General features: G+C 48.6%; 1 protein-coding gene across 3 annotated transcripts in view; it reads left to right on the top strand.

The window, feature by feature from the left end:
- Positions 1 to 24,113, top strand: part of SART3 (spliceosome associated factor 3, U4/U6 recycling protein) — a 31,370-nt gene extending 7,257 nt beyond the window's left edge. The window contains exons 2-19 of one of the 3 annotated variants that reach the window (XM_031442926.2): positions 710 to 836; positions 1,934 to 2,038; positions 4,527 to 4,711; positions 5,903 to 5,954; positions 7,189 to 7,313; positions 10,856 to 11,011; positions 11,724 to 11,862; positions 12,344 to 12,451; positions 13,146 to 13,223; positions 13,347 to 13,405; positions 14,347 to 14,456; positions 16,981 to 17,093; positions 18,164 to 18,240; positions 18,780 to 18,948; positions 20,430 to 20,872; positions 21,395 to 21,547; positions 22,363 to 22,553; positions 23,172 to 24,113. In XM_031442926.2, the coding sequence (XP_031298786.2) occupies positions 710 to 836; positions 1,934 to 2,038; positions 4,527 to 4,711; positions 5,903 to 5,954; positions 7,189 to 7,313; positions 10,856 to 11,011; positions 11,724 to 11,862; positions 12,344 to 12,451; positions 13,146 to 13,223; positions 13,347 to 13,405; positions 14,347 to 14,456; positions 16,981 to 17,093; positions 18,164 to 18,240; positions 18,780 to 18,948; positions 20,430 to 20,872; positions 21,395 to 21,547; positions 22,363 to 22,553; positions 23,172 to 23,346 (2,565 nt within the window). In that variant the 3' untranslated portion in view covers positions 23,347 to 24,113. Of the gene's footprint in view, positions 1 to 709; positions 837 to 1,933; positions 2,039 to 4,526; positions 4,712 to 5,848; positions 5,955 to 7,188; positions 7,314 to 10,855; positions 11,012 to 11,723; positions 11,863 to 12,343; positions 12,452 to 13,145; positions 13,224 to 13,346; positions 13,406 to 14,346; positions 14,457 to 16,980; positions 17,094 to 18,163; positions 18,241 to 18,779; positions 18,949 to 20,429; positions 20,873 to 21,394; positions 21,548 to 22,362; positions 22,554 to 23,171 lie in introns of all 3 variants that reach the window. The other 2 variants (XM_031442925.2, XM_031442927.2) reach the window with 2 other exon arrangements.
- The last annotated feature ends 545 nt before the right edge of the window (positions 24,114 to 24,658 follow it).

Here is a 24,658-nt window from a genome sequence, read left to right as displayed (position 1 = left end):
TTGAAGAAATTCCTCTAGCTGGTCTTTAAGAGTAAGTCTGCTAGTGACAGATTCTTTTAGTTTTCCTTTGTCTCAGATGTATGATAGCTTTTGAAGCAATTATCTTAGTTTATTAACTTTCAGTTTGAAAAATTTGCAATATAAAATTAAGCCTTTATGTAGCGATCTCAGCCTCGTCAGGTACCAGTCTGTTGCCATTCTTGTTTCTCCCAATAGGGATTTCCATTTTTTTGTTTGTTTAATAAAAGAAAAGTGCTCTCGTGTACCTGGCAGGTGCTAATGCGTGTTACTAAATTGACTTTCAAAATCTCTCAAGAGAACCTATGAGCTAGATGCTAGTAGTGTATCCCATTTTACAGATGAGGAAATAGAGGCTTAGAAAAGTTAATAACTTGCCTCAGGTCACACTTTGTGTTTATTTATGTTTCATTCGAACTGTCTCCTGTATCTCAGAGAGAGCCCAAGTGTGTTCTGACAGGAGCTGTAGCAGATTTGAGGGACCTTTATGTTTATGATAAGAAGCCTCTTTCATTGACTTTCCTCCCTCTTCCTGAGGGTACATGTTACACATTGCTGCTTTTGTGGCTCCCCCAGGCAGCACATGTTTTGTGTTGGTGGCAGACACGTGTGTCGTCACCAGCGGTGAAAAAAGCTGAATTATTTTGTTGATGGCGTTTTCCACGTCAGCTTCTGTTCCTTGTCCTTTTAGCTGTCCATCAACGTCTACGACTACAACTGCCACGTGGACCTGATCCGGCTGCTCCGGCTGGAGGGGGAGCTTGCCAAGGTGCGGACGGCCCGCCAGAAGATGAGCGAGATCTTCCCCCTGACCGAAGGTAACGTCCCGCGCGCGCGGCTGTCACGCATACGCAGAATCGAAGGGAGTACGTTTTGTTCAGTGCTGAGAGTGGGGCGCGCTCCTTCTAGAAAATGTGGAGCATATGAGTCTAGTGGAAGGAAGAAAATCCATCACCCAGAGTCAGCGATTCTTAGCTTATCATCTTGCAGTTTTTGGCAAAACATAGTTGCGATTGTGCAGTACTCTGAGCCCTGATGTCTTTAACCCAACCTTTTATGATAAAGTGTCCCTGTGTGATTAAACTCCCCCTGTTCCCTTTCTGTTTCCCATTCTGGTACTTATGTATTTAATCCATTCTCTCAGAAACAGATCATTGTAAATGTGTTATAACTAAACTTTGATAGACAGCTTTTAAGTGTTTTCTACCTTATTTGTTCCACAGTAGTTGGACATTGAGGTTACGCCTACTTACTTGCTTATTTGAAACACAGTTACACTGGGCATCTTTGTGGCTGACTCTCCGTGAATGTCCCTGATTGATCTTCTGGGAACAAGTTGGGAAGCACAGGTCCTAGGTTCAGCTCTGGCCCTGCTCCTTCTCATGAGGACTCCGGAATGTAACTCTGAATGTAGAAGTGGAAATCTGATTGCCTCGCTCTATGTCTTTCTAGCTGTGTGATAGAAAGCAAATTATATAAACATGCTAAGGCTCAGTTTTCCTAGCAGTAAAGTGGGGCTAACAGTAGTTTCTGCCTCGTAGCACATGGGTTGGACGAGGCTTCCTGTGTGCAACACTTACCACGCACTTGGCATGTTGTAAATTCTTTGATTGATGCCACTGTTACTGATGTTACTGTCACCCACCACGCAGGATCTAGACAAAGACTGAAAGAGAAAATATATCTATAAGTACTTTGCAAAATAGAAGATGCCCAGCAGGTATAGACTATTATGACTTTAGAGATTTGATCTTACTTGGAAGCATAAACCTCCTGTGTGCTGGGTGTGGGTTTTAGGGATGGGATTCCTGTGGACTGTGCCCGGCTGTGTAAGTGGATGGAGCGTCTGCGTGAGGAGGCCTCCCAGTCCGCCCTCTGGCACGGGGCGCTCACGCCGGGGCCCGTTGTCTTGCAGAGCTCTGGCTGGAGTGGCTGCAGGACGAGGTCAGCATGGCCCTGGACGGCCTGGACAGGGAGCGCGTGTACGACCTCTTCGAGCGAGCGGTGCAGGACTACATCTGTGAGTCCCCATGGGCTTCTCTGGGGGAGTCTGGGGGCGTCACTGGGCCACCCTTCTCTGCTGTCGTGGGCATCTCTGTGTTGTGAGATGTTGCCACCCAGAAAAGAGCCTCCGTCCAGCGGTGAGAAAGATGTGGACTTGGTTCTTATTATCCCTGTCTGTGGTTTTCAGTTGAGGGTATTTGGTTTTAAAATACAAGTAGAAGACACACTTGGAGGAAGTGGGTAAGTATAGCTGCCCCTGGCATTTATCTGGCCAGGAACGCTTACATGGTATTTCCAGGTGGCTAAGGGTTCCCTTTTACACATTGAGTGGATTTTTAGAAGTTATGGACAGAATGCTTTTTTTCCCCCCAATGTTAAAAAACTTTAAACTTTATAGTTTGAAATAATTGTAGATTTACAGGTACCTGCAGACATAGTACAGAGAAGTCCTGTATATTTACTTCATTCAGTTTCCTCCAGTATCTTATAACTATAGTACAAAACCAGCACCAGGAAGTGGACCCTGGTGCCGTGTGTGTGCAGTTCTGTGACGTTTTATCCCACTGCTGCATCGAGGCACGGAGTCTGCATCACCACGGAGATCCCCTTGTCCGCTGGCCTTGGTATTTAACCAGGGCGAGTGAAGTGTGGACGACTTACTCCGTTAAATCCCGTCACCCTCTCCTGTTGATGGTATAAGTCTCTAAATAGTTTCTCCACATTACATTGCAGACTACATCAGACAGTGCTATGGGTGAAATGTTTTTAAGAATATTAAAAAAATTTCCCTTCTTTAAGTCTCTTTCCCTGACTTTCCTCACTCCCGCTGTGGGCATGTCCCTTGGGAGAAGCAGCGACAGGGTCTCTGACAGAGTTCTGAGTGCTGTTCTCGGGTTTCTGATGATCCCGTCACCCCTTCCTGATGTCACAGAGCCATCGTTAACAGCACCAGTTCTCTGTGTCCAAGGACCTTTTGTCCCTCCCTGGACAGCGATGTTTCTCCATCCTTAATGGTCCTGCAGTCACCTCTGCTGATCAGGCCTCCGCTGTCACTTAGTGTTACTGTCAGTGTCCCATCACCTTCCCCTAGGGCCTCGGGGCTGCTTGGGCCAGGAAGCCAGATAACCCCGCCTCTTAGATCGTGTAGTTGTGGATGGGGGCCTGAGGGGTGGTGGTGTTACTGTTGGAACTTTAGTGTATGGGAGTGGTGTCACTTGTTTTGCTTGCTTCTGTCTTTAACTATGTTCTGCACGTGTGAAGATGCCAAGTATAGACCTCCTTTATTCCTCAGCGCGCACTCAGTGATTTCAGGCCACCTGGGGGGCGAAAAATACACCATTGATAAGTTCTGGTTGTGGCCCTTTGGCTCTTTAAAGATTTTGAAAGTCAGGTTCCTTCGTCTCTGGGGCAGCCTCGTGCAGGGGCTTCGTGCCAGTTCTGGAACCTGGGACCTGGTGACACATTCTGTTGTTTACCTCTCAAAGTCATTGTGGACTCTGCACCCTTGGGTTTTCTGAATTATAATACTGTTCATAGTATTTGCCCCTCTGTAGATAATTTAAATATAGGGAGGAGCCATGATGTAATCTGTCAGGAGGAGCTGTTTCACAGACTCTCCGTGAACTTGGCTAACCCTCACCAAGGGCTTCAAGCTAGTTCATTTCCATTTTTATTTTGCAGCCCATACAGCAGTTTTTAGACTGCTGAGCGAAAACAAAGTAGCTAACTTTAGTTTCGTTCTTTGAAAGAGAATTATTTTATTGAAAAACAAGCCTCAGGAAAACAGTAATTCTCACATTGGTTTTGTCTTTTTAGTATTTTTATTTGAGCAAGGTTAGTGTATGGGCATCTGAAATTATTTTCAGGTCTCTGAAAAGTGACTTAGGCAAAATATGTACAGTAAGCATAATCGATGCATTCACAGAGAGTTTAGTTCACTAGTCTGATCTAAAGCCGCGGGAGTGAGTATGTAAAAAGTTTGAAAAGAAAGTGAAAAAAACAAGGCAACCAGGTCTTTGTTGTTGTTGAAGTTTTAAAATACAGATTTCTAGTAACAGGATTGGTGCTTTAAATTTTGTTGTTTCATTTTGGCCAGAAGACTTAGAAATGAATCAAGATTCAAAAGTTGAAAAATCCTAGGCTTTAAAATCTTTCTGGAGGTTGACTCAGATTCATAACTAGTTTCATTGAACTCTGTCACTGATTTCCTTCAATTTTAATGAATAAGCTTTGTAATCACAGCCATATTACATACTACCGCCTGGCATGTACTGTCTGTGCAGTCACATCTCACTGATGATCCCTGGTAGGGATGCGGGTTAAGACAGACGTTCTCTCCAGGCTGCGGTGTGGGTGCAGGTAAACTGGGCTGCTCGTTGGTCGTGCTCTTCCCTTTCTGCACGAATGAGTGTTTTCTCGATGGGCTTGTTTCTTTTGTTATGCATCAGATGTTTTGCTGTTGGGGTGTCTCATACCCTGAACTAATAGAACACCTCTCATTTAAGGTCCTAACATTTGGCTGGAGTACGGCCAGTACTCAGTCGGCGGGATCGGTCAGAAAGGCGGCCTTGAGAAAGTCCGCTCTGTGTTTGAAAGGGCTCTCTCGTCCGTCGGATTGCACATGACCAAAGGGCTCGCCATCTGGGAGGCTTACCGGGAGTTCGAAAGCGCCATCGTGGAAGCCGCCCGGGTGAGTGCCCGTCTCTGTGGCCCGTGCTCACCTTTGTCTGGTCGGGGCTGTCTGTAAGTGGCCTCGGAAGAACGTGGTTAACAAAGAGGTCTTTGCCGGTCCCTTCGTGGGTGGGCGGTAACGTCGGTCAAACCATGAGTCTTTGTGGAGTGGCAGGAAAGACCTCTTTGACTAAAAAGCAGATGACCGTACAGTTTTTTTCTGATACTTAAAAATACTCCTGTTGTTGGTTACTAGTTCCAGGTGAGGATAACCAAGTCACTAAGAGAGAAAATCTTACTTGTGTATGTACATGTGTATATGTGTGTATGTATATCTATGTGTGTGTATATATGTACAGATACCATGTCCCTTAGTAACTGTGAGAGATTTGACCCTGCTATAATTGCATTTTTTAGACTAGACTATGATTTGTAGAATTTTACAGTCCCCTCCCCAGTGTCCCTCCTCCTCTGCGCGTGACCGCACAGTTGTTGGTATGAGGCGGGCCCTCTGCTGGTGAGGTCATTGTTATTAACGTAGCCCAGTCCCTTCTTGACTGTGTCCCTGTTGGACAGTGGGTGGCAGTGCCCTCCCCGCACCCTGACGGAGGCATCGGGCTGAGCCAGGGCCGACATGCGAGGCGCTCTCTGTCAGGCGTGGACCCCCGTGTCCTCTGCCCCCGAGCTCCGCTCAGCATTCTTGCACTTCCTGCCGCTGCGCTTTTACTCATGCTGTTCCTCCGACCCGGAGTTCCTTCTCTCACTAGCCGGGGAGCCTGCAGGTGCATCCCAGATGCCAGCTCCTCCAGGAGTGTTTTCTGAGTCCCTCCTTCCGTAATGGTAACTGAGCCCTTAGAACCCACCCACGCAAGCCACGATACTTCAATACTTGGAATGCTTTGCTTTCCTGATGCTCTGGTTCTACCTGGTGCTAGTCTTTTGGCTACGTTTCTTAGACTGTGTCTTGCTTTCCCCTCTTCATCAACAGTTAGTAGAGTGATGAAATTTACTTTTGAACCCCTTGCGGCATTTGGCACAACATCTTATGCATAAGAGGTCCTTTGAGTTTTTTTATTGTGAACTAAATATTTGTTGAAATGTTTTTTGAAGTAGGAAGAACCAAAGTTTGTCATTTACTCCGAATTTGCTTCTTTAGCCCATAGCTGGCTTCCTTTCCCCTTTTGACCGGGAACAAACCTTTGATTCACAGCTGGAGAAAGTGCACAGTCTTTTCCGGCGACAGCTGGCGATCCCACTCTACGGTAAGAGACGCTGACCCGGCACCAGCCCCTCGTGGCTCCCACACGCGCTGGGCACGTCAGGGGCTGGGCTTTCCCCTGCATCTCAGGAGGCCGATGGGGCTGCTTTCCTTGTCCTCGCTGGGCAGTGCCGCCCTGGACAAGGCGTATCTTGAATTGTTAACGCTCCGGAGGGTTGTGAGGGTCAGAGGCAGGACTGGAAGCCGACTCCCTGACTTCCAGTTTCCTGTGTTAAGATGTTGTGGGGGAGGCAGAGATGAGGTCTTGGGAAGCAAACTGACCCCTGTATTTTCTGGGGAAACGTGATTGAACAAGAGTTCCATTAGGAGCATCTTCTCTCACGGAGAGTGACCTCCCTAGTAGAGTGGGGGTTTTACGTGGGCTCTCGCCAGTCGTCCGTGGGTGATTTGGTTCAGGAGCCTGGGCGATCGGAGTATTCCTGTCTGAGTTTCTTGAGCTTGGGGAGGGATTCTCCTTTGGGGTGAACATATTTTGGCAAGCCCAGCCTTTGAGCGTCAGCATAAGCAGCGCCAGGAGGGTTTTCTGGGCCCAGGAGGAGGTGGGTGCCGCTGTCTGGCTTGGTCCCCGGGCAGGGTCATGCATCACATGCCCTCTGAACCTCTGGGCAACTTTACCTGAGCCCAGGTATTATTTCTCTTTTTACTTTATGGTTTACTTGGATTTGATGCAGTCAGTTATAAAGTGGCTCTCCAGTTGCATCCTTGGGTGACACACGAAACAGGCTAGAACTGAGCTGGCCTGTAGCTCTCACCTCACACAGCAGTGTGAGGCGGTACCGCATGGTGAGTGGAGCGTGAACTCGAGCAGACTGCCTGGGTTCAAAGCCTTGCTCTGCCGTTAATTGTGGATGCTGCTGTGTTTCCTCAACTGCAAAATGGGGATCTCAGTAAAACCTCCGTCATAGAGTTGTTAGGAGCGAATGAGTTAATGGACGTGAAGTGTTAGAACATAGGAAACAGTAGGTGAGTTTGTTAGTGCATGGCTGTTAGTTTCACTTACTCTGATTGATTGATCAGTTGCAAGATGGCCTGGGACGGTGCTTTGAGGCAGTCTAAGGCAAGTCAGGCTCAGCAGAGAGCTCAGGGTACGGTTAGTAAGAGCTCTGCAGTCACAGATGTGGGAGGGGCCAGCAGCACCTGCGTCTCAGGGTTTATCTGTGTTTGGGGGGATAAAACCCAGGGGCAAGACCCACGGGGCTGAATCCGTCTTTCAATAGATATGGAGGCAACGTTTGCAGAGTATGAAGAATGGTCGGAAGACCCAATACCAGAGTCAGTAATTCAGAGCTATAACAAAGCACTGCAGCAGCTGGAGAAATACAAGCCCTACGAGGAAGCGCTGGTAAGTGTTGGCCTCTCCTACCGTAAACGTCTCTGCGAGCTTTTCCCTGATCGATAGTTGCAAGTAAAACCACGTCTTTAACATTTGCTGTATTTTGAAATCTGTAGCGTGTGTAAATGTGTGCATCCAGTTTACATGCTAATAATAAAGTGAGCGTCTGTGAACCCACCACGCAGGTGAAGGAACAGAGGTTGCCGGTACTTAGTCTCCTGCGTGCCCCTCTCCCATTGCCTCCCCTTCCCTCTCCCAAGAGGGAATCGCTTTCCTGACACTGAGATGAACGTATCCTTAATTGACGTACCATTTAGTTTAGCTGGGTTTTGAACTTTCCTGTAATGGAATTGCGCTGCATGTCTCCCTTCATGCAGCGTGTTTGTGGGCTTTCCTCGTGCTGATAAGTGTAGTTCCAGTCCGCTTGTTTTCCCTGCTGTGAGGTTGCCTGTGTGGAAACAGCTCGTGTGGCCGTGTTCTCGGACAGCTGGGTTGTTCCCAGCGTTTTGCTGGGAGGGCTGGTGTCGCTCCGACCGTTCTCATCCGAACCCCTCGGTGCACGTGAAAGGGAGTTTGTGTAGGTGCACCCCTGGGAGTGAAATTCTGGCTCACAGGGCGGTGCCGAACTGCCTTCCAGCTTATCACGTGCCCCTCCTGCCAACGCTGCCTGAGAGTTCTCTTAGCTCTTGCCAACCTGGGATGTTGACGTACTTACGTTTTAGCCAGTCTGATGGATCTGAAATTGTAGTTTCAGTTTGCATTTCCCTGATTACTAATGAAATTGAGCATCTTTTCACATCTATTGGCCATTCAGATCCCCCCACCCCTTTTTTTTAAGTGCCTATTAAGTCTTAGACTCATTTTTCTTTTGGTTTGTCTTTTTTCTAACTGATTTGTGGGAATCCTTACCTTTGGTTGTGTGTATTGCAGACTTTTCCTCCCAAGCTTGTGGTGTTTCAGTTTTTTCAGTCGTATCTTTTGATGGCCAGTTCTTGATTTTAATCTAATTGGATTTATCACATTCTTTCCCTTACAGTTTATGCTTAAGAAATCTCTCCATACTCCAAGGTCACTAACATACTTGGCTCTATTTTTCTTCTGAAAGTTGATGTTTTGTAGTTCCTCCTTAGGTTTTCATCTGGAATTGATCTTTGGGTCTGGGCTGAGGCAGGGTCCAGTTTCCTTTCTGCACATGGAGAAGCAGTTGCTCCAGCACTGGTTTTGACAGTTCCCTCCTCCCCGCACTTGTGTGCTGTCCCACACCTGTCATGGATTAGCTGTCCCATTTCTGTGTGGGACTGTTTCTGGGCTCTCTGTCCTGCCCCACTGGTTTATATCACACTGTCGTAACGATGGTGGTTGTATAATTAAGTTTTGATCTTTCCTCTTCAAGAGGGTCCTGGCTTTCTTTAGCTCTTAATATTGCCATGACATTTAGAATCAGCTTTTCAGATTCTACTGAAATTGTTGAATTTTTGATTAGAATTGCATTGAATCTGTAGATCAGTTTGGGGAAGAATTTACGTCTTTGAAATATTGAATCTTCCAACCCATGAACATGGTATAGACCTCTGCTATTTAGGTCTTATTTTTCTGTAAAGTTTTATAAATTTATAACTTTATCCAGTGTTTTCAACACATTTTTAGATGTATTTTTAAGTATTTTGGTGCTGTTGTAAGTGATATATTTTTAAAGATTTTCTTTTCTAGTTTGTTTCTGGTATACAAAATGCAATTTTTAAATAATTTTTAAATCAAACTTGCTAAATCCTTATTACTATTAGTACTTTTTATTAATAACAGATTTGGGGGATTTTGTGTTGACAATAATGTACACACACACACACACACACACACACAATGTTATTTGTAAATGGCATTTATTTCCCTCTTTTGGTCTTAGAATACTTTTCACTTACTACTCCTCAGACTTAAGCTTTTGTTTTCTCCCCATCCCCACCAGGTGTCACTGTGGGTGCTGCATTCTCCTGTCCCACTCTGGTAACATTTACTGCGTCTATTTCTCTCTTTTCTTTCCTGTCCTTCTTTCTCACATCCTAGATCTTTCTTCTGGAATTCACTTTTCTTTTGCTCACAGTTCACCCTTTAGGGTCTCCTGCACTGGATATTTGCTGGTAACAGATTTTCTCAGCTTTTGTTTGTTTGAAAAGGTCTTTATTTTGCTCTCCTTCTTGAGAGTTAATTTCTCAGGATATGGAGCTCTAGACTTGACAGTTCTGTTCTCTTAGAGGTTAAATGTGTCTTTCTGTCTTGCGGCTTCTGTTGTTGCTGCTGAGGAGTTAGCTGTCTGTCTAATGGTTGCTTCTTTGAAGGTAATCCTTGTTTTTTCTCTGGTCAGTTTTAAGATCTCGTTGGTTTGGTTTGATGACCTGCAGTTTCATTCCAGTAAGTCCAGTTGTGGACATCTTTGTATTTATCCTACTCGAGGTTTGTTTGGCTTCTCGGCTCTGTTTTTGGTATCTTTCACGGCATTGTGAGTGAGAACACAGACTTTGAGAGCCAGGCTGCCTCAAGTCTGAATTTTAGCCCTGGGCTAGCGCTTAGCCTCCTTGTGACTCAGTTATCTCGAATGAAAGATGGGGATAAAAATGACATCTGCCTCCTAGGATTGTTGTGAAGATTGAATTCTTAATATCTCTTAAGCCAGTAAAAGCTTAACCTTCCCTTAACTTAGCTACCTCCACTTAGATTTTGTCTGAAGTGTTTATTTGCCGGTTGTTGATTTGCAAGAAGATTTTTTAAAAAATTTAATTTAGCAGTTTTAGTTGTTTTCAGTGGCACAGTGTGTCTGGGTACCTGATTTGTCATTATCACTAGAAGTAGCCTCTGCGGCATCATCATTGAGTTCAGAGCACTGTCTTGCTGGCCTGTGTGTGCTCACGCTCCTTTCACGTGTGAATGATTGGTATTTCGTTTTACTTCACAAAGCCTTATTCGTGAACTCCTCAGTCATTTGAATTTTGTTTTGGCCATCGGCAGAGTGGCTGAGGAGGATACCAGTTGAATAAGAGGATTTTGTCTAAAGAGAGTTTTGATTGTCTTTGGATCGGTAAACATTCAGCCTAGCCTCTTCCATCCCCTCCATGTACCTGTACTCGGGCAGGAGCTGATACTTGGAATGACAAACCCGAAATGGCACAAGGCACTGAGTTGCTCCCGTGTGGTTGTGGCCCACTCAGTAGGTCAAGAAAGTGACATCTGTTTTGGACGGATGGTAATGGTGGTCATTGGCAAAGATGTTTCTCCTTCATTCAGGTTCCTGATTGATGGGAGATTTAAATTCCCTGTGGACTAGGGATGGATTTAGAAAAGGGTTTATGGAGCCTTTGTAACTATTGCCATGAAGACGCACTTTGGATTCTCATTCTGCCCCTCAAATTCATAGAGCTGGTGTGCAGAGGTCTGAGAGTGGGGATGGGCGATTCTCACCTGGGTGTATCCATTCTCGCCAGCATTTAATGTGAAGGTGTGTGCTTTCCGCAGTGTCACATAGCTCATTTCAACTTCTTTGCGATTCTCCTCTGCCCCAGCTGCAAGCAGAAGCGCCCAGGCTGGCCGAGTATCAAGCATACATCGACTTTGAGATGAAAGTAGGCGATCCCGCCCGTATTCAGCTCATCTTCGAGCGCGCGCTGGTGGAGAACTGCCTCGTCCCAGACTTGTGGACCCGCTACAGTCAGTACCTAGTAAGATCACCTGCCTGTTCTGATCTCATTTTATTTTTACCAATTTAGGTTCTTTTTAAGGAAAAAATCAGGAGTGCCAGGAGTTAGCTGCATGCTGCTCCTCTGCTTGACTCACTTAGGAAGTCTCCTAGTGTTTTAACTTATTTTAAACTGATAACCAACGGTTAAAAAAAAAAAAAGGGCACAATCTTACTATTGATGGCTTTATAACAGATTAATTTTTTCTTGTAACTTTTTATTACAGAAAAATGTAAACACATAAATGTAGACAGGTTTGTGAAATGAAACGATACGTAATTAATCACCCAGCTTCAAGTGACAAATGGCACTAGTCTAGTTTCATCTATATCTTACTAGTTTCATCTGTTTCCTTACCTAGTCCCCTCCTTCCATGTTATTGTGAAGCAAATCCAGAGATCCCATTTCGATGGTAAATATTTCAGTACATATGTATAAAAGATTTGAATTGGGATCTGAACAAGATCCGGACTTCAGGATTGGCTGATAGCTCTTCGATCTGTAGGTCCCCTCTCCTTCTCTCTTCCTCTTCTCCCCCCAGGCTCCCTTGCGATTTCTTTGTTGAAGAAACCAGTCACAGGAGACATCATTAAGGACATTTCTTTCATCAGTTGGCTGTGCTGGAAATGTCTTGTAGATGGTGAAGTCTTAACAATAAAATTTTATCTCCTGACCCTGGCATTCTCTATCATAGGATCGGCAGCTGAAAGTGAAGGATTTGGTTTTATCTGTGCACAGTCGCGCTGTTAGAAACTGCCCCTGGACAGTTGCCCTGTGGAGTCGGTACCTGTTGGCCATGGAAAGACACGGAGTTGATCATCGAGTGATTTCAGGTGCGAATGTTTTTGTGGGAACACATCTAAACTTTCTGTCCGAGTCAGAAACACTGAGCTGTGACAGTCATTAAATCAGTGTCCCCAGGGGCTACTCTGGAATATTGAATATTAGTGACGGAAGGGGCTGTAAGTGGGAGGTAAACTGGTGGTCCTTTTGGCTTCTTAGGAATTTTTGTGTCTTAATATGCATTGTGATAATCCAGGAAGTCCCGGTCTTTTCTCCAGCTAACTCGACCTGGAGCACTCGAATGCAGGACACCTCGTGGGCTGTGCCCTTTCTAGAACCCAGTTTGTGCCCCACTGTAGCAGCCTTTCTTTTGAACATTTTTCTCTGGCTCGTTTCACTTTGTTGCATCCTGTTGTTATTAACACCATACGGTATTTTATAGTCAGTAGTGGTTTCTGCAGTAATCTTGGTAACTTTGTATTAGCTTCTTTTTGAATTGGCAACATATCCTGGCTTCTTCTCTAACTCCAGTGACCTTCGAGAAAGCTCTGAGTGCTGGCTTCATTCAAGCCACTGATTATGTGGAGATCTGGCAGGCGTACCTTGATTACCTGAGGAGAAGGGTTGATTTCAAACAAGGTATTGAAATTCATGTGAAATTTCATGTCAGAACTGAGCTTTTTCTTAACGTGTCTTTCGGTGGGATGTCCCAGTTGCCCAAATACCACCTGATGGGGCAAATGATGGAGACCAGCCATGGGTAACTTGTTTTCTCAGAATCTGTAGCGATTTAAGTCTAACAGGTAGATTGTAAAGGAAGAGAGTGGTCCTTACATTCTACACGGGCTCTTGCCAGCCTCCATAGTCTCATTTCTCTCTTCTCTCCCTTCTGTATGTCATAAATAGTTCCGAACATAGGACTGCTGTGTTCTTTTACATCTTTGAGCCTCCATAGGATCCCCTGCCTGCCTCCCTCAAAAAAAGAAAAAAAAAAACCCCAGAACAGCCAAAATCCCTAGTCATGTATTTGCCCACTCGTGCAGGTGGCCGTCAGCCATTCTGCTGGCTTGAGGGGCCCCCTCTGCAGCGGTCCCACCCTCGGCACCCTTGCCACCTTGTCCTTACATTACCATGTGCTCTGGGTCTTCTTCCCCTGCTGTGTGATGAGGGCGGGGTAGGGGTGGGGGAGACTGGCAGTTTTCTTTCTGTGTCCCCAGCATGGTGCCAGGTGCATCTCAGGCTCCTGGGAGTTTCAGTGTAGGGTAAAAAAAAAAAAAAACAAAGGACATAGCATATGGTTTCACCGAGCTCTGCCTCCTGCATCTTCTCGCAGACTCCAGTAAAGAGCTGGAAGAGCTGCGGGCCGCGTTCGCCCGCGCTCTGGAGTACCTGAAACAGGAGGTGGACGAGCGTAAGTGCGGCCCCCCGCCTTGTCCAGTCGTGTTGCCTCTTTGCCTCTTTGCTGTGCCTTTTCAGCCCAGGGCTGTTCATCTCTTGAGGTACCTTCTGATTTTGTCTCCTCCTGTTCTTTAAGGTTTCAACGAGAGCGGGGATCCAAGCTGCCTGATTATGCAGAACTGGGCTCGGATTGAGGTGCGTGTTTCTGACATATCTGTCAGTTTTATGCACCTTTGAAGGACCTTTGTCCAAGGTGATGGTCTATGCTCTGCACGGACTCATGTTATTTCCCTAGCTTGAGGCACACTCGTCTGTGTCTGAGGGAGGACACTGGCTCCCAGTTTAAAGTTGTGCAGCAGGTGTCTGAACGCCAGGCACACCCTCTATTCGCCCCCTCCTGCTCAGAGCCTCACTGATGAGCGCGTACCCGGGAGAGCTGTTTGTCAGACGATCCGCTGTGTGCCGGGGACGTGAGATAGACCCTGTCCCTGTGCCGGTGAGGCTTTAGTGTAGTCTGGAAGACAGATGATTAGGGGATATAATGAGTTCAGGGTTATTCCCGGACCAAGGACCTCACGGTGAGTAAGACATGGACACTGCCCTTGATCAGCTCATAGGATTGTCAGATTCTAGTATTTTCTTCTTGAGACAAAGTCGGGTCACAGAGACACATACCAGGTAGTTTGGAGATGGGATGTTTGTGAGCTCAGAGAGGATGAGAGCTGGCGTCTGCTCCTGGATCAGTCTGTCTTTCTCTGCCTTGCCCTTCAGATTAAACCCTCATTGTTAAGCATGATGGAAAAAACAAAACAAAAAACGCCTAAACAAAAACAAAAACAAACGCCTGGCCAGTACTGTCATAAGTGCCTGTGGGCTCCTGTGCTCGTGTCTCGGGGCGAATGTGGGCAGCCAGCTTGAGGCTTGTCGCTGCAGGAAGGGTCACGTGCTTGGGCTGGGCCTGTCACCACACGGGGCGGCCTGGGGGCGGCCTGGGAGCGTCAGAGAGCTGTCTGACGCTGATAGTTTTTGAGTGGGAGGGTTTTAGCCGTGATCGTCGCAGGCGTCTTTGGTCATGGGCGCGACGTCTGGGGGTCTGTCTGAGCCCTGTCCCAACTCTGCCTGCTGCTGCCTTGTAGGCTCGACTGTGCAACAACATGCAGAAAGCCCGGGAGCTCTGGGACAGCATCATGACCAAAGGGAACGCCAAGTACGCCAACATGTGGCTCGAGTACTACAACCTGGAAAGGTGAGCGGCGGGGGCCACTGTGGGCAGGCTTCTGTCCTGACTGCGGGCCTGGGCATGCTCGTCACAGCACGCCGCTTCCCTGCACCTCCCGCCGCTCCGCTGGTGGCTGGGGCTTTACCGGGCGGGGCCGCAGAGAGCCAGAGGTGCTCTGCCTGGGCTCTTCTTACACCCTTGCTTTACTTTAATTTATGACTCTGGTTGGTTTTGGTTTTTGGACACGAATGTTTTATTTGACTTTTGGGGGAAGCTGTTTATTTTTTATATTTGCTCTGTCAGTAAAAGTAGAAAACACTAAAAAGCAGAGGAAGAAAACCCCAACTTATCTGCAGCAGCAAACCTACTTAAAACCACCACCGTTAATGGCTTGGGTATATTCTTGGAGACTTTCCTGCTTCACGTAAAGGGGAAATGGCAGTGCGGTATCACAGTGCACACGTTACAAAGGCGTGTTTTCAATAGTGTTTATGACGTGGGGAAGGTACAAAGAATATGACCAGCTTTTTAATTCAGTGTATCTTGGACATTGCATGTCAATAAATACATTTCTTTTTCTGTTTTGAATATTTCCCCCCGATTTAAAAAATAATGTGTACTCGACTTAAAATAGCTGGAAGATTTACAAAAATGTGAGATAGAAAGTGAAAGTTTCTTTAAAACTCCCACTCCCAGAGCAGACCGCCATCAAAGCTCGTTGACTATTCCTCTGGATCGGCAGTTCTCAAACGTTTTGGTCTCAGGCCCTCTTTATACTCGTAAAATTTGAGGACCCCTCAAAAGCTTTGTTTGTGTGAAGTGTACCTATTAAGATTTACCATATTAGAAAATAAACCTGATTAAGAAATTATTCACTTAAAATTCACAACAGTAGATCCATTACACTGAACACAAATAACATTTTTATGAAAAATGACTGCTTTCCAAACCCCAAAATAATGAAGTGAGGAAGCGGCATGACTTTATACTTCGGCAAGTGTCTTTAGCCTGGCTTAGTAGCAGACTGCTGGATTCTCACGTCTGCTTCTGTATTCCTACTGTTGTGATGTTTTCACTGAAGAAAATGAAGGAAAATTCAGCCTCACACATAGAGGAGGTTAGAAGAGAGAAGAGGGTATTTTTCAGATAATTGTGGATATTCTTTCATGGTACAGCAGAATTCAGCGCGTTGTAGTCGGTTGCACTGTGAAATCTGAAACCACATCAGTGAACTTTTCAGTCTGTTACGTTAATATCCATTGGTCTGTTTTGCTCTCTGTGACATGCACGTGTGTGTGGGACGTGCGGACATTCAGTCCCGCAGCGCTTCCAAATATTATCTGGTATAAAGACACGGCATTTGTTCCTGTCTGTACTGATCTTAGCAGAAGAGTCTTCCAAGTAGGAAGCTCTCAGACTCACAGCAGCAGATTCAAGTTTTCCAAAGTTCTCATTTTCACTTGAAAGCTCCACTTTTATCACTAGCAACAAAACACGTCGGTGGTTTTCTTTAAAGTGACAGCCTTACGTCATTAATTTCTGAAAACGTCTGCGATACACCCAGATCTGCATAACCATAGTTTTTATCACATAGCTGTTCTCTCAAGTGAAAATGATCTTCCATGAAGAAAGGAAGTAGTGCAGCTTGCAGCTCAGACAGGAAGGGATTATTTCTTTGCCCCAGCCCTCGTACTTAGGTGCGTGTGAGGAGCTGCTTTGTGTGCGTCCCGTTTGTCACGCGGAACAGTAACAAGATGTGCACTGTCTTGATTTGCGCTGAGAGCCGCTGTAGCTTTTGCACCGCATCAGTGCAAGTGTCAACACGGTGAAAAAGTCAAATAAATGTTTCGGTGTCGTTGTGAAAGCACTTTTGACCTTGCAGACCTCCTGCAAGGGTCTTGGAGACCCTCTGGGGTCTGCGGATCACGCTTGGAGAACCACCGCTCTTTCACATTTTTCTTACTGTCCTAGTACATATTTACAGTGTTCGAGTATATTTATAGAATTTCTTAAAAACAGAAATGAGAAAGTAGTGTTTCATAACTGTTGCGATTAAAAGAATTTTTTTATAACTATTGTGATAAGCAGTGTATCTTTCCGTGTTGGAGCAGATAGATGTGGCTCAAAATGTGACAGTCCCCTGTAACAGTGAGACTAGAATTTCTCTAGGGGCTTTATCAAGTTACCTCCAGCTCTTGGCACCCCCGACACGTGCTGCACACGTGACTGCAGTGAGGGCAGAACAGCTGCTCGCTGACCACTGTCCCAGGTGCCTTTTCCACTGGCACCTGCTTGCTAAGGGCAGGAGTAGTTTAGGAGAAAGCCTTCATTTTGAGTAGGGGCCTCTCTGGAAAAAAGGAGGAAACACTGAAAGTGGTAACGTGAATAGCCGTGGCTGTTTCTGAGAGCTCGCATCTTGTCGGGAGCTAGGGGGTGGTGGGGCGCTGAGCTCCGGGCCGTGGCGTTCATGGTGAGAAGACTGCCCCCCCCCACCTCCGCGTGCCTTCCACCTGGTATCCTGGTGGCCCCATCTGTGTGTTTTCTGCCCTAGGGCCCACGGTGACACCCAGCACTGCAGGAAGGCTCTGCACAGGGCCGTCCAGTGCACCAGTGACTACCCAGAGCACGTCTGTGAGGTGTTGCTCACCATGGAGAGGACAGAAGGTGGGGACCCTCAGCTCTCTGCCCCTGGCTTGGGGTCTGTCCTGGGGGCCATTTGGTCTCAAGACTCTAGGCTTAAGGACAGTCTGTGTTCATGGCTCCGCCCCCCAAGTGGTGCTCCCAGTGGAGGGGTCGTCCTGCAGCTTTTGTCCACGTGCGAGGATGCTCTGTGGCGATGCTCCAGCACAGACCCCTCGTGACGCTGGTGGGGCCATCATGCGCCTTGTGGGGCCTTTAGCCGCATCCCTGGCCTCCCTCTCCCCGCTGGGTATCAGTAGCACTCCTTGTCCCCGGTCCTGACAGCTGGAACCGTCTCTGGACATTGCTGGAGGGTCCCTGGAGGTCAGGAGAACCCGTGTGCTCACCCAGCATCATGCACACCGAAGCAGTGCCTAGAGGCAAACGGTGAAATGTGGTCTTTGGCCATGTGTACTTCCCTTTTGAATTTCAGAGCCTCAGTGTTGGTTTCCCAAGGAAATAGTAAGTTTATCCATGGCGTTAGTCTGGATTTTGGGTATGAACCCTTCAGAACTGGAAACAAACACCCAGACAGCAACTACAAGTAAGAAAGAAAAACACCTCAACATTTATCATTTGAAGCCGGGAGGGTATAGCTCAAGTGGTAGAGCGCATGCTTAGCATACACAAGGTTCTGGGTTCAATCCCTAGTACCTCCTCTAAAGTAAGTGAGTAAACCCAATTACCACCCTCCTCCCCTCAAAAAACTATCATTTGAGGAGTCCTTGAAATCTTTCGGTCTTAGTCCAGGTGTCTTGTACGTTTAGCTTTAGAATGTTCTCATAATCTTTGCCATAGAGAGCCCATAATAGATTGTATTCTGGTTTCCAGATCTCTCTTCTGAAAGAGAAGGGGTGTTCTCGGCGCACCTGGGAGGACTGTTTAAGTTCTGAAACTTGAAACCTGCACTAACGAAATCTTCTGAAAGTGGGGAGCTGATTCTGTAGTTCTGTTTGTTGGGACAGATCTCTTCTGGAGGTGCGGGGAAATTAAGAGCATTTTATCTTATATCCTTTGAAATCCTAAAAAGTGAAAGTGTTTCTCTTTCTCTGAAGGTACGTTAGAAGACTGGGACGTAGCTGTTCAGAAAACGGAAACTCGGTTAGCTCGTGTTAATGAGCAGAGACTTAAGGTAATGGTGCTCTTGATTTCAAGTATCTGGAGCCTCTGGCAGCTGTTTTGACTGGCGTGACTGATGCTTGTCAGAGCCTTTGAGGTCTTCCTTAGAAGTGTCTTTTACCCACAGTATTACTTACGAGATGTTGGAATCCATATTTAAGCCCATCATCTTTCCAGATTGTCTTAAAATTTAAGCCCCAACAGTAAATACTTTACGTAGTGAGGGAATTTTGGCTCTAAAGTCTATTAAAATAGATGAAAAAGATTTAAAAAAAAAAAAGAGCCTTGTTTAGCCTAGTGATTGCGACACGAACATGCCTGAATGAGTCAGGGCCCCGGTTTTATAGGTTTTTCCTTTTGGTAATTCCCGGGGATGTTGTGAGACTCCTTGCAGACTTGAGATGCAGCTCCTGGGAAGCCTGAGGAGCCCTGACCAGGGGAGGGCAGGCCCCCTCCTCGCCGTCCTCCTGGTCCCCTCCCTCCTCCCCTCATCACCAGCCAGACTTCACCTCCTCGCTGCATCCACTGAGGTGTCACATCCCGGTTTTCCAGGCTGCGGAGAAGGAAGCAGCCCTCGTCCAGCAAGAAGAAGAAAAGGCTGAACAGCGGAAGAGGGCTCGGGCCGAGAAGAAATCTCTGAGAAAGAAGAAAAAGACCAGAGGCGCGGACAAGCATGAAGTGGACGAGGATGACGAGAAAGAGTGGGGAGACGATGAGGAAGGTAAAGTCGGGGGGACTCTGCCTGGGGACGCCCCAGCCCTGCAGACAATGCAGAGCAGCGCGGGGAGCGTTCTGCTCGAGCCATTGGAGAAAAAGTTGCTTGCGAGGTGCCACCGGCCTCCCCGTCCCTGCCTACCCTCTATGTGGGTGCCCAGCACCTCCCCGCACAGACACCCCCGCCCAGGGCCACTCGCGCTCCACTCCCAGCAGTGTGCGGGACACCGCCACCCTCCTCCTGTGGGTGCCCCTTCCCCACCTCCAGCCCCCACACCCACCCTGTCCCATCACTGCCCGTGCGTGGACAGCCCTCATCCACCACTGCGGCAGCCTACCTGCCCCATCCACTGGTTTTGACTTGTAGAATTTTCTAGCCAGTGTTTCTGTCACCATTGCCATTTCAGGTGTGGGCAGGTGTGGGTCAGATTTATTTCAGCAAAATCAGTCAAGGTAAAAAATTGTGTAGATGCTGAAGGATGTGAAACATCTAGTACAAAGTTGTCAGCCAGAGGGAAGTAGTAACATCATCCAGTTGACCTTTCTTGCACATCTTTTTGGGGCCTTCAGGAGTGCTGGTGGGTAGCTCACTACCCTTTAGGGCTCCCGGGGGAGCAGCGTAAGGCAGACGGGACCTGTGACCGCAGTGGTGCATAATCGGGCCTGGGGGAGACGTAGGTGCGTACAGTGGAGGAGGCCAAGGAAGGCACTAGGGGTCCGCTGCCTGCGGGAGACTTGGTGCGGGAGTAACACGTGCACCTTGGGGACTGTCAAATGGAAAAGAAGGGAAGGGACTGGCTGCTTGGCCAGCGTCAGCCAAGCACAGGGCACAGAATAGTCTGGCATTTTCTCTGAGCAACAAAGAACTGAGTTTGGGCCCTGATGCGCAACAGAGGGCCAGGTGCCGGGGTCAGTGAGGCTGGAGCAGCAGGTGGCCCGGCCGCCCCATCAGGGACACCAGCAGTGGTTGACTCTGCCAGGAGAGTGGTAGGGAATTGATGGAAAAGTCTGGAAGCAGAGGGCCCAAAACCAGTTGGGTGTCAGTACTGTCCCCCTGGAGGCAGTGGGGAGAATGGGGTGGAGTGAAATGTTGTTAAACTCTGTTGAAGGACACAGACAAGACTGGATGTTTTTAGGAACCATAGCACTTCGACTGTTTCCCAACGTGTGGCCAGGGAGTGCGACTCCAGCGTCACCTGGGGTGCTGGTCTCCATGCTCCAGCCCTGCACTTGGAATTTGCCAGCCCGACTTGAGACCCTCTGACCTTTCCTATAATTAAGAGTGGACGATGAGAACTTGTCTTACCGCTTCCACCTGAGTTAGTCCGCTTACACCCGGGGATCTGGGACCCAGGAAGGAGCAGGATTATCGGGTGGGCCGGGAGGGCGGGGTGTGTGCACGGGTGTGTCCCGGCCAGCCCTTAGTGCTGGGAGGGGCTGACCTTGGACAGCTCCTCAGCCGCTGCCACTGTCCTCCCGACACTGCAGAGCAGCCTTCCAAGCGCAGGAGGGTGGAGAACAGCGTCCCTCCTGCCGCCGGGAAAGTCGGACTTGACCTGGAAGAAGACACGGGCCCTGTGGACGTGGAGCCCCCCTCCAAGCAGAAGGCGCGGGCGGCCGCCCCAAAGAGGGACATGCCCAAGGTGCTTCATGACAGCAGCAAGGACGGGGTCACCGTCTTCGTCAGCAACCTGCCCTACAGCCTGGGGGCGCCAGAAGCTGCGCTCCGGCCGCTCTTCGAGGCCTGCGGGGACGTGGTCGAGATCCGCCCCATCTTCAGCAACCGTGGCGATTTCCGGGGCTACTGCTACGTGGAGTTCAAAGAAGAGGCGGCGGCCCTGCGGGCACTGGAGCTGGACCGCAAGAGTGTGGAGGGGAGGCCGATGTTTGTCTCCCCCTGCGTGGACAAGAGCAAGCACCCCGACTTCAAGGTTTGTCGTGGGGGAGGCAGTGCCTCTACGCGGGGTCGCTATAGCACGGACGGCGGTGGGGATGCGGAGCAAATGCAGACCGTCCGTCTTCTGTTTAGAGCGAAACTTCCGTGTTACCTGGGGTCCGTTCTGAGCTGGTAACTGAGGTCTCACTTAGGCCTGGGGTACTTTGAGCTTGCACTGTTCACAAATGACAGTAAAATTAGGAACTGTATGCTGGGTACTTGCTGCTGAATGGTTAGGAGTGCCCGGGGGCTGCGCGAAGTGTCACATATTACCTCAGTGGACCCTCATCCAAACTCTTAAGAATAGCGACTTTCATGCTGGCCATTTTATAGAGGAGGAAGTGGAGGCTTCGAGAATTTGAGTGACTTGAGCAGGGTAACTGGATTAACAATTCCAGCACCTGGGGCCGACCCTGGGCTCTGGCCGGGTGAGCGAGCCCCGTGGACGAGGCCGTGGCCTACAGCATGGGGAGCTGGGTTGGGCCCGAGTCACGGTTCCCTCTCCCTCCTCCCACAGGTGTTCAGGTACAGCACCGCCCTGGAGAAGCACAAGCTGTTTGTCTCGGGCCTGCCGTTCTCCTGCACGAAAGAGGAGCTCGAGGAGATCTGTAAGGCTCACGGCACTGTGAAGGACATCCGGCTGGTGACCAACCGGGCCGGCAAGCCCAAGGTCAGCGTCTCTGCGGACGGCTTGCATCTCCTGGGGCCCAGGAGCCCCATTCTCCATCTTCAAAGATGGTTTGGTTCCATAGCGGGTTCTGGTTTGTCTGCTAAGGAGCAGATGAGAAGTTCACGCGAGGCTAGGTGCGCTAGGCTCTACTTACATTCAGAGTCGGGTTCACCCATTTGTGACTCATTGTACTAAAAAGAATAAGGCGTTTGAAGAAAAACTCCCACGAATTAGCAGGGGCTCCAGTGTGGCCCCCAGGCTGTGGGCCTTGGGGTGAGGCGCCCCCTCTGTGGTCTCCTCTCTCCTGCCCAAACCCCTCTTGTCACGAGTCTTCCGCTGCTGGTGTTCCCCTCATCTGGCCCCCTGTGGTCCCCTCAACCTCTCGTGAAAGCTTTGACCACATTTTGAGTAGCTGTTTAAGAGCTTGGTTGACCTCTCACCCCAGCTCCCGTGTATCCAGGCTAATCGGGAGTTGAGGACTATGAAGTAAGGGCGGCCCGAGGGGACAGAGACATCGGGGCTCGTTTGTGATCCGGCCACCTTGTCCATGTGCTAGGTTTATGCTGGCCTCTCTCCTTTTTTTTCACTGGAGCCAGCATAAGATGCACTGACCTTAAAAAGTTCTGTGGATTACAGTCAGTTGCAGAAAAAGGGAGGAAGACTAGGGCAGGGGCACGAACCTACAGACAAGGGTGCCGGTGGTGGGGGCGGGAACCCGAGGGTGGGGTGTCTGCCCCGACGGCCTGCGGACGGGAGGGAGGAAGCCGTGTCCTGGCTCTGCAGCACCGACCGGGCTTGGGCTCATGCACTTCCAGGGCCTGGCCTACGTGGAGTACGAAAACGAATCCCAGGCGTCGCAGGCCGTCATGAAGATGGACGGCATGACCATCAAAGAGAACGTCATCAAAGTGGCCATCAGCAATCCTCCTCAGAGGAGAGTTCCGGAGAAGCCAGAGGCTAGGAAAGCCCCAGGGGGCCCCCTGGTGCCGCGGCAGATATACGGAGCGTAAGTGTGGCGAGCGTGCGGGCGCAGGCTGGGTCCCGGCTGGCACCCCGGTGAACGCGGTTCCCGTTAGTGCTGCGACTTCAGGCACAAGGCCAGGCCTGCCGTTCCTGGCGGTGCTCACAGTCGTTCCCCGGGGGACCGGGGTCTGCAGCCAGTCTACACCGAGTGCCAGCCTGGAAGTGGGGCCCTCCCTGGTGTTTGCCACTGTACGCTGGTGACTTATTTAAGGTCAGGTTTTTCTAAGACAGTGATTAAAGCCCCTTTAGCGAGAACCCATCTGTGTGGGCCGATCCACAGCCCCAGCTGTAATGTGGACAGAAGGTATGTCCTCACCTGACAGGGCTGAGGCAGCAAAACTGCGTTCATTTGGTGAGGTCTGTAAGGTCACAGCCATTTTTATCCACCCCACGTGACTGCGTTGCAAAGGCGTGGCCCTTGCCAAAACTGTGGAAAAGGCAGCTTGTTATAATGATTTTTACCTACAAGCCAAAGTCAGGGAGACAGGGCTTGTCTCATCCTTCTCGATGTTTTGTGTTTCACCTTTTACTTGGGGGTAATTTAAGACTGTCCTGGCTTATTTTCATGAACGGAAGGTACATTCAGTGTTTGCTCTTCCAGGCGGGGGAAGGGGAGGACCCAGCTCTCTCTGCTGCCTCGTGCCCTGCAACTCCCCAGCGCCGCGGGGACCCAGGCCGAGAACGGCCCCGCCCCGCCGCCAGCTGGTGTCACCCCAGCGGCTGAGGCACCCAAGATGTCGAATGCCGATTTCGCCAAGTTGCTCCTGAGAAAGTGAGTGGGACTGAGAGGAGGGAAATGCCTTACTTCATGCTGGCCAGGAGGACGCCCGGCTGTGCCCTGGGTGTGCGGGGCCCAGTGCTGCCCACTCCCACACCCTTCCTTTGGTTTAGGTGGGATGGGAGAGGGTGTCCAAGGAGAGAGGCTTTAGTGCTCCCTCACATTGAGGGCTAGAGGACGTAGCGGTCACCCACAGGCTGGGCACAGGGTCTAGTCTGCCGAGATCTTTTTGTGTTTCAAGAGTGAGAAGCAGAAGTGAAACTCGAACACACAGTTTTGAGACCCACTTGTCCAAATATTTTCGGCCAACTCTGGTCCCTTTTTATAAGACACTCTCTTACACCTGGCACAGCACATGTGCCCATCACTCTTTTAATTTTTAGAAGACAAAATGGCAGATGCTAGTAACTCACCAGAATGGCCTATTTTAGTAAAGGGGTGGGGAGAGGGGACGTCACATGAAGAACATCTGATGGATTTTTGTTCCAGGGGGCTGTGCGTTTTTCTATTACATATTTGTAAACGACACGTCAACCCCATTGTTTTGTTTCCTAAAAGCCGAATATTTGTGACATTTGTTTTGTGTAGGAGTTCTGTGCGCCGTCCGCTACGGACCACTTTCTTTGCCTAGTGATTAGTGACCTGTGTTCTTTGTCTAAGTATTGAGTTTCAGCCCTTTGGTTTTGTTTAAATACCATGTCAAGTGCAAACTTAAATTCTCCCCATCTAGCTTTGTTTATTAAACTGAAGTTCTCTTAAAAACTCGCCGGATGGTACTCAGATGTGGATTCAAATATGTATTTTGAAATTAGTGTCCCTTGCTTTACCTACTAGGTGTGTAAATAGAACTTTTGTAAGTCAAATCCGATTGTCACTTTGAAATCCTTTCAGCTGTGGTATCTTTAGTTTTCAGCCTCAGTTTACAGCAATTTGACGCTTAACAGCTTCTGACCTGTCTGCCCCTTATCTTTCATCAAATATTTACTGCTTTGAGGGTGACATTTCCAGGAGGGTCAGTAGGGAAGCTGACTTTGTAAAGGCACTCTGGGGGAAAAAAAATTGGAATTCTTTCCTGTGATGGGAATCAGCTCATTTATCTGTTTCTTATACATCAATCAGACTTTACTATTTTTTTAAACCTTAAAAATTATTTATTTTTAGTTGGAGGCAGTGGGGATTGAACCCAGGACCTTGTGCATGCTAAGCATGCACTCTACCACTGAGCTATACCCTCCACCTAATTTTTTTTTTTTTTTAACATTTTTAATGGAAAACGTGAAACAAGTAAGTAGAAGAGTCAACCAAACACC

This window comes from Camelus dromedarius, chromosome 31 (genome assembly GCF_036321535.1).
Source record: "Camelus dromedarius isolate mCamDro1 chromosome 31, mCamDro1.pat, whole genome shotgun sequence".
NCBI lineage: Eukaryota > Metazoa > Chordata > Mammalia > Artiodactyla > Camelidae > Camelus > Camelus dromedarius.
The sequence above is the reverse complement of the archived record's forward strand: the minus strand, read 5'-3'. Positions and strand labels throughout refer to the sequence as shown.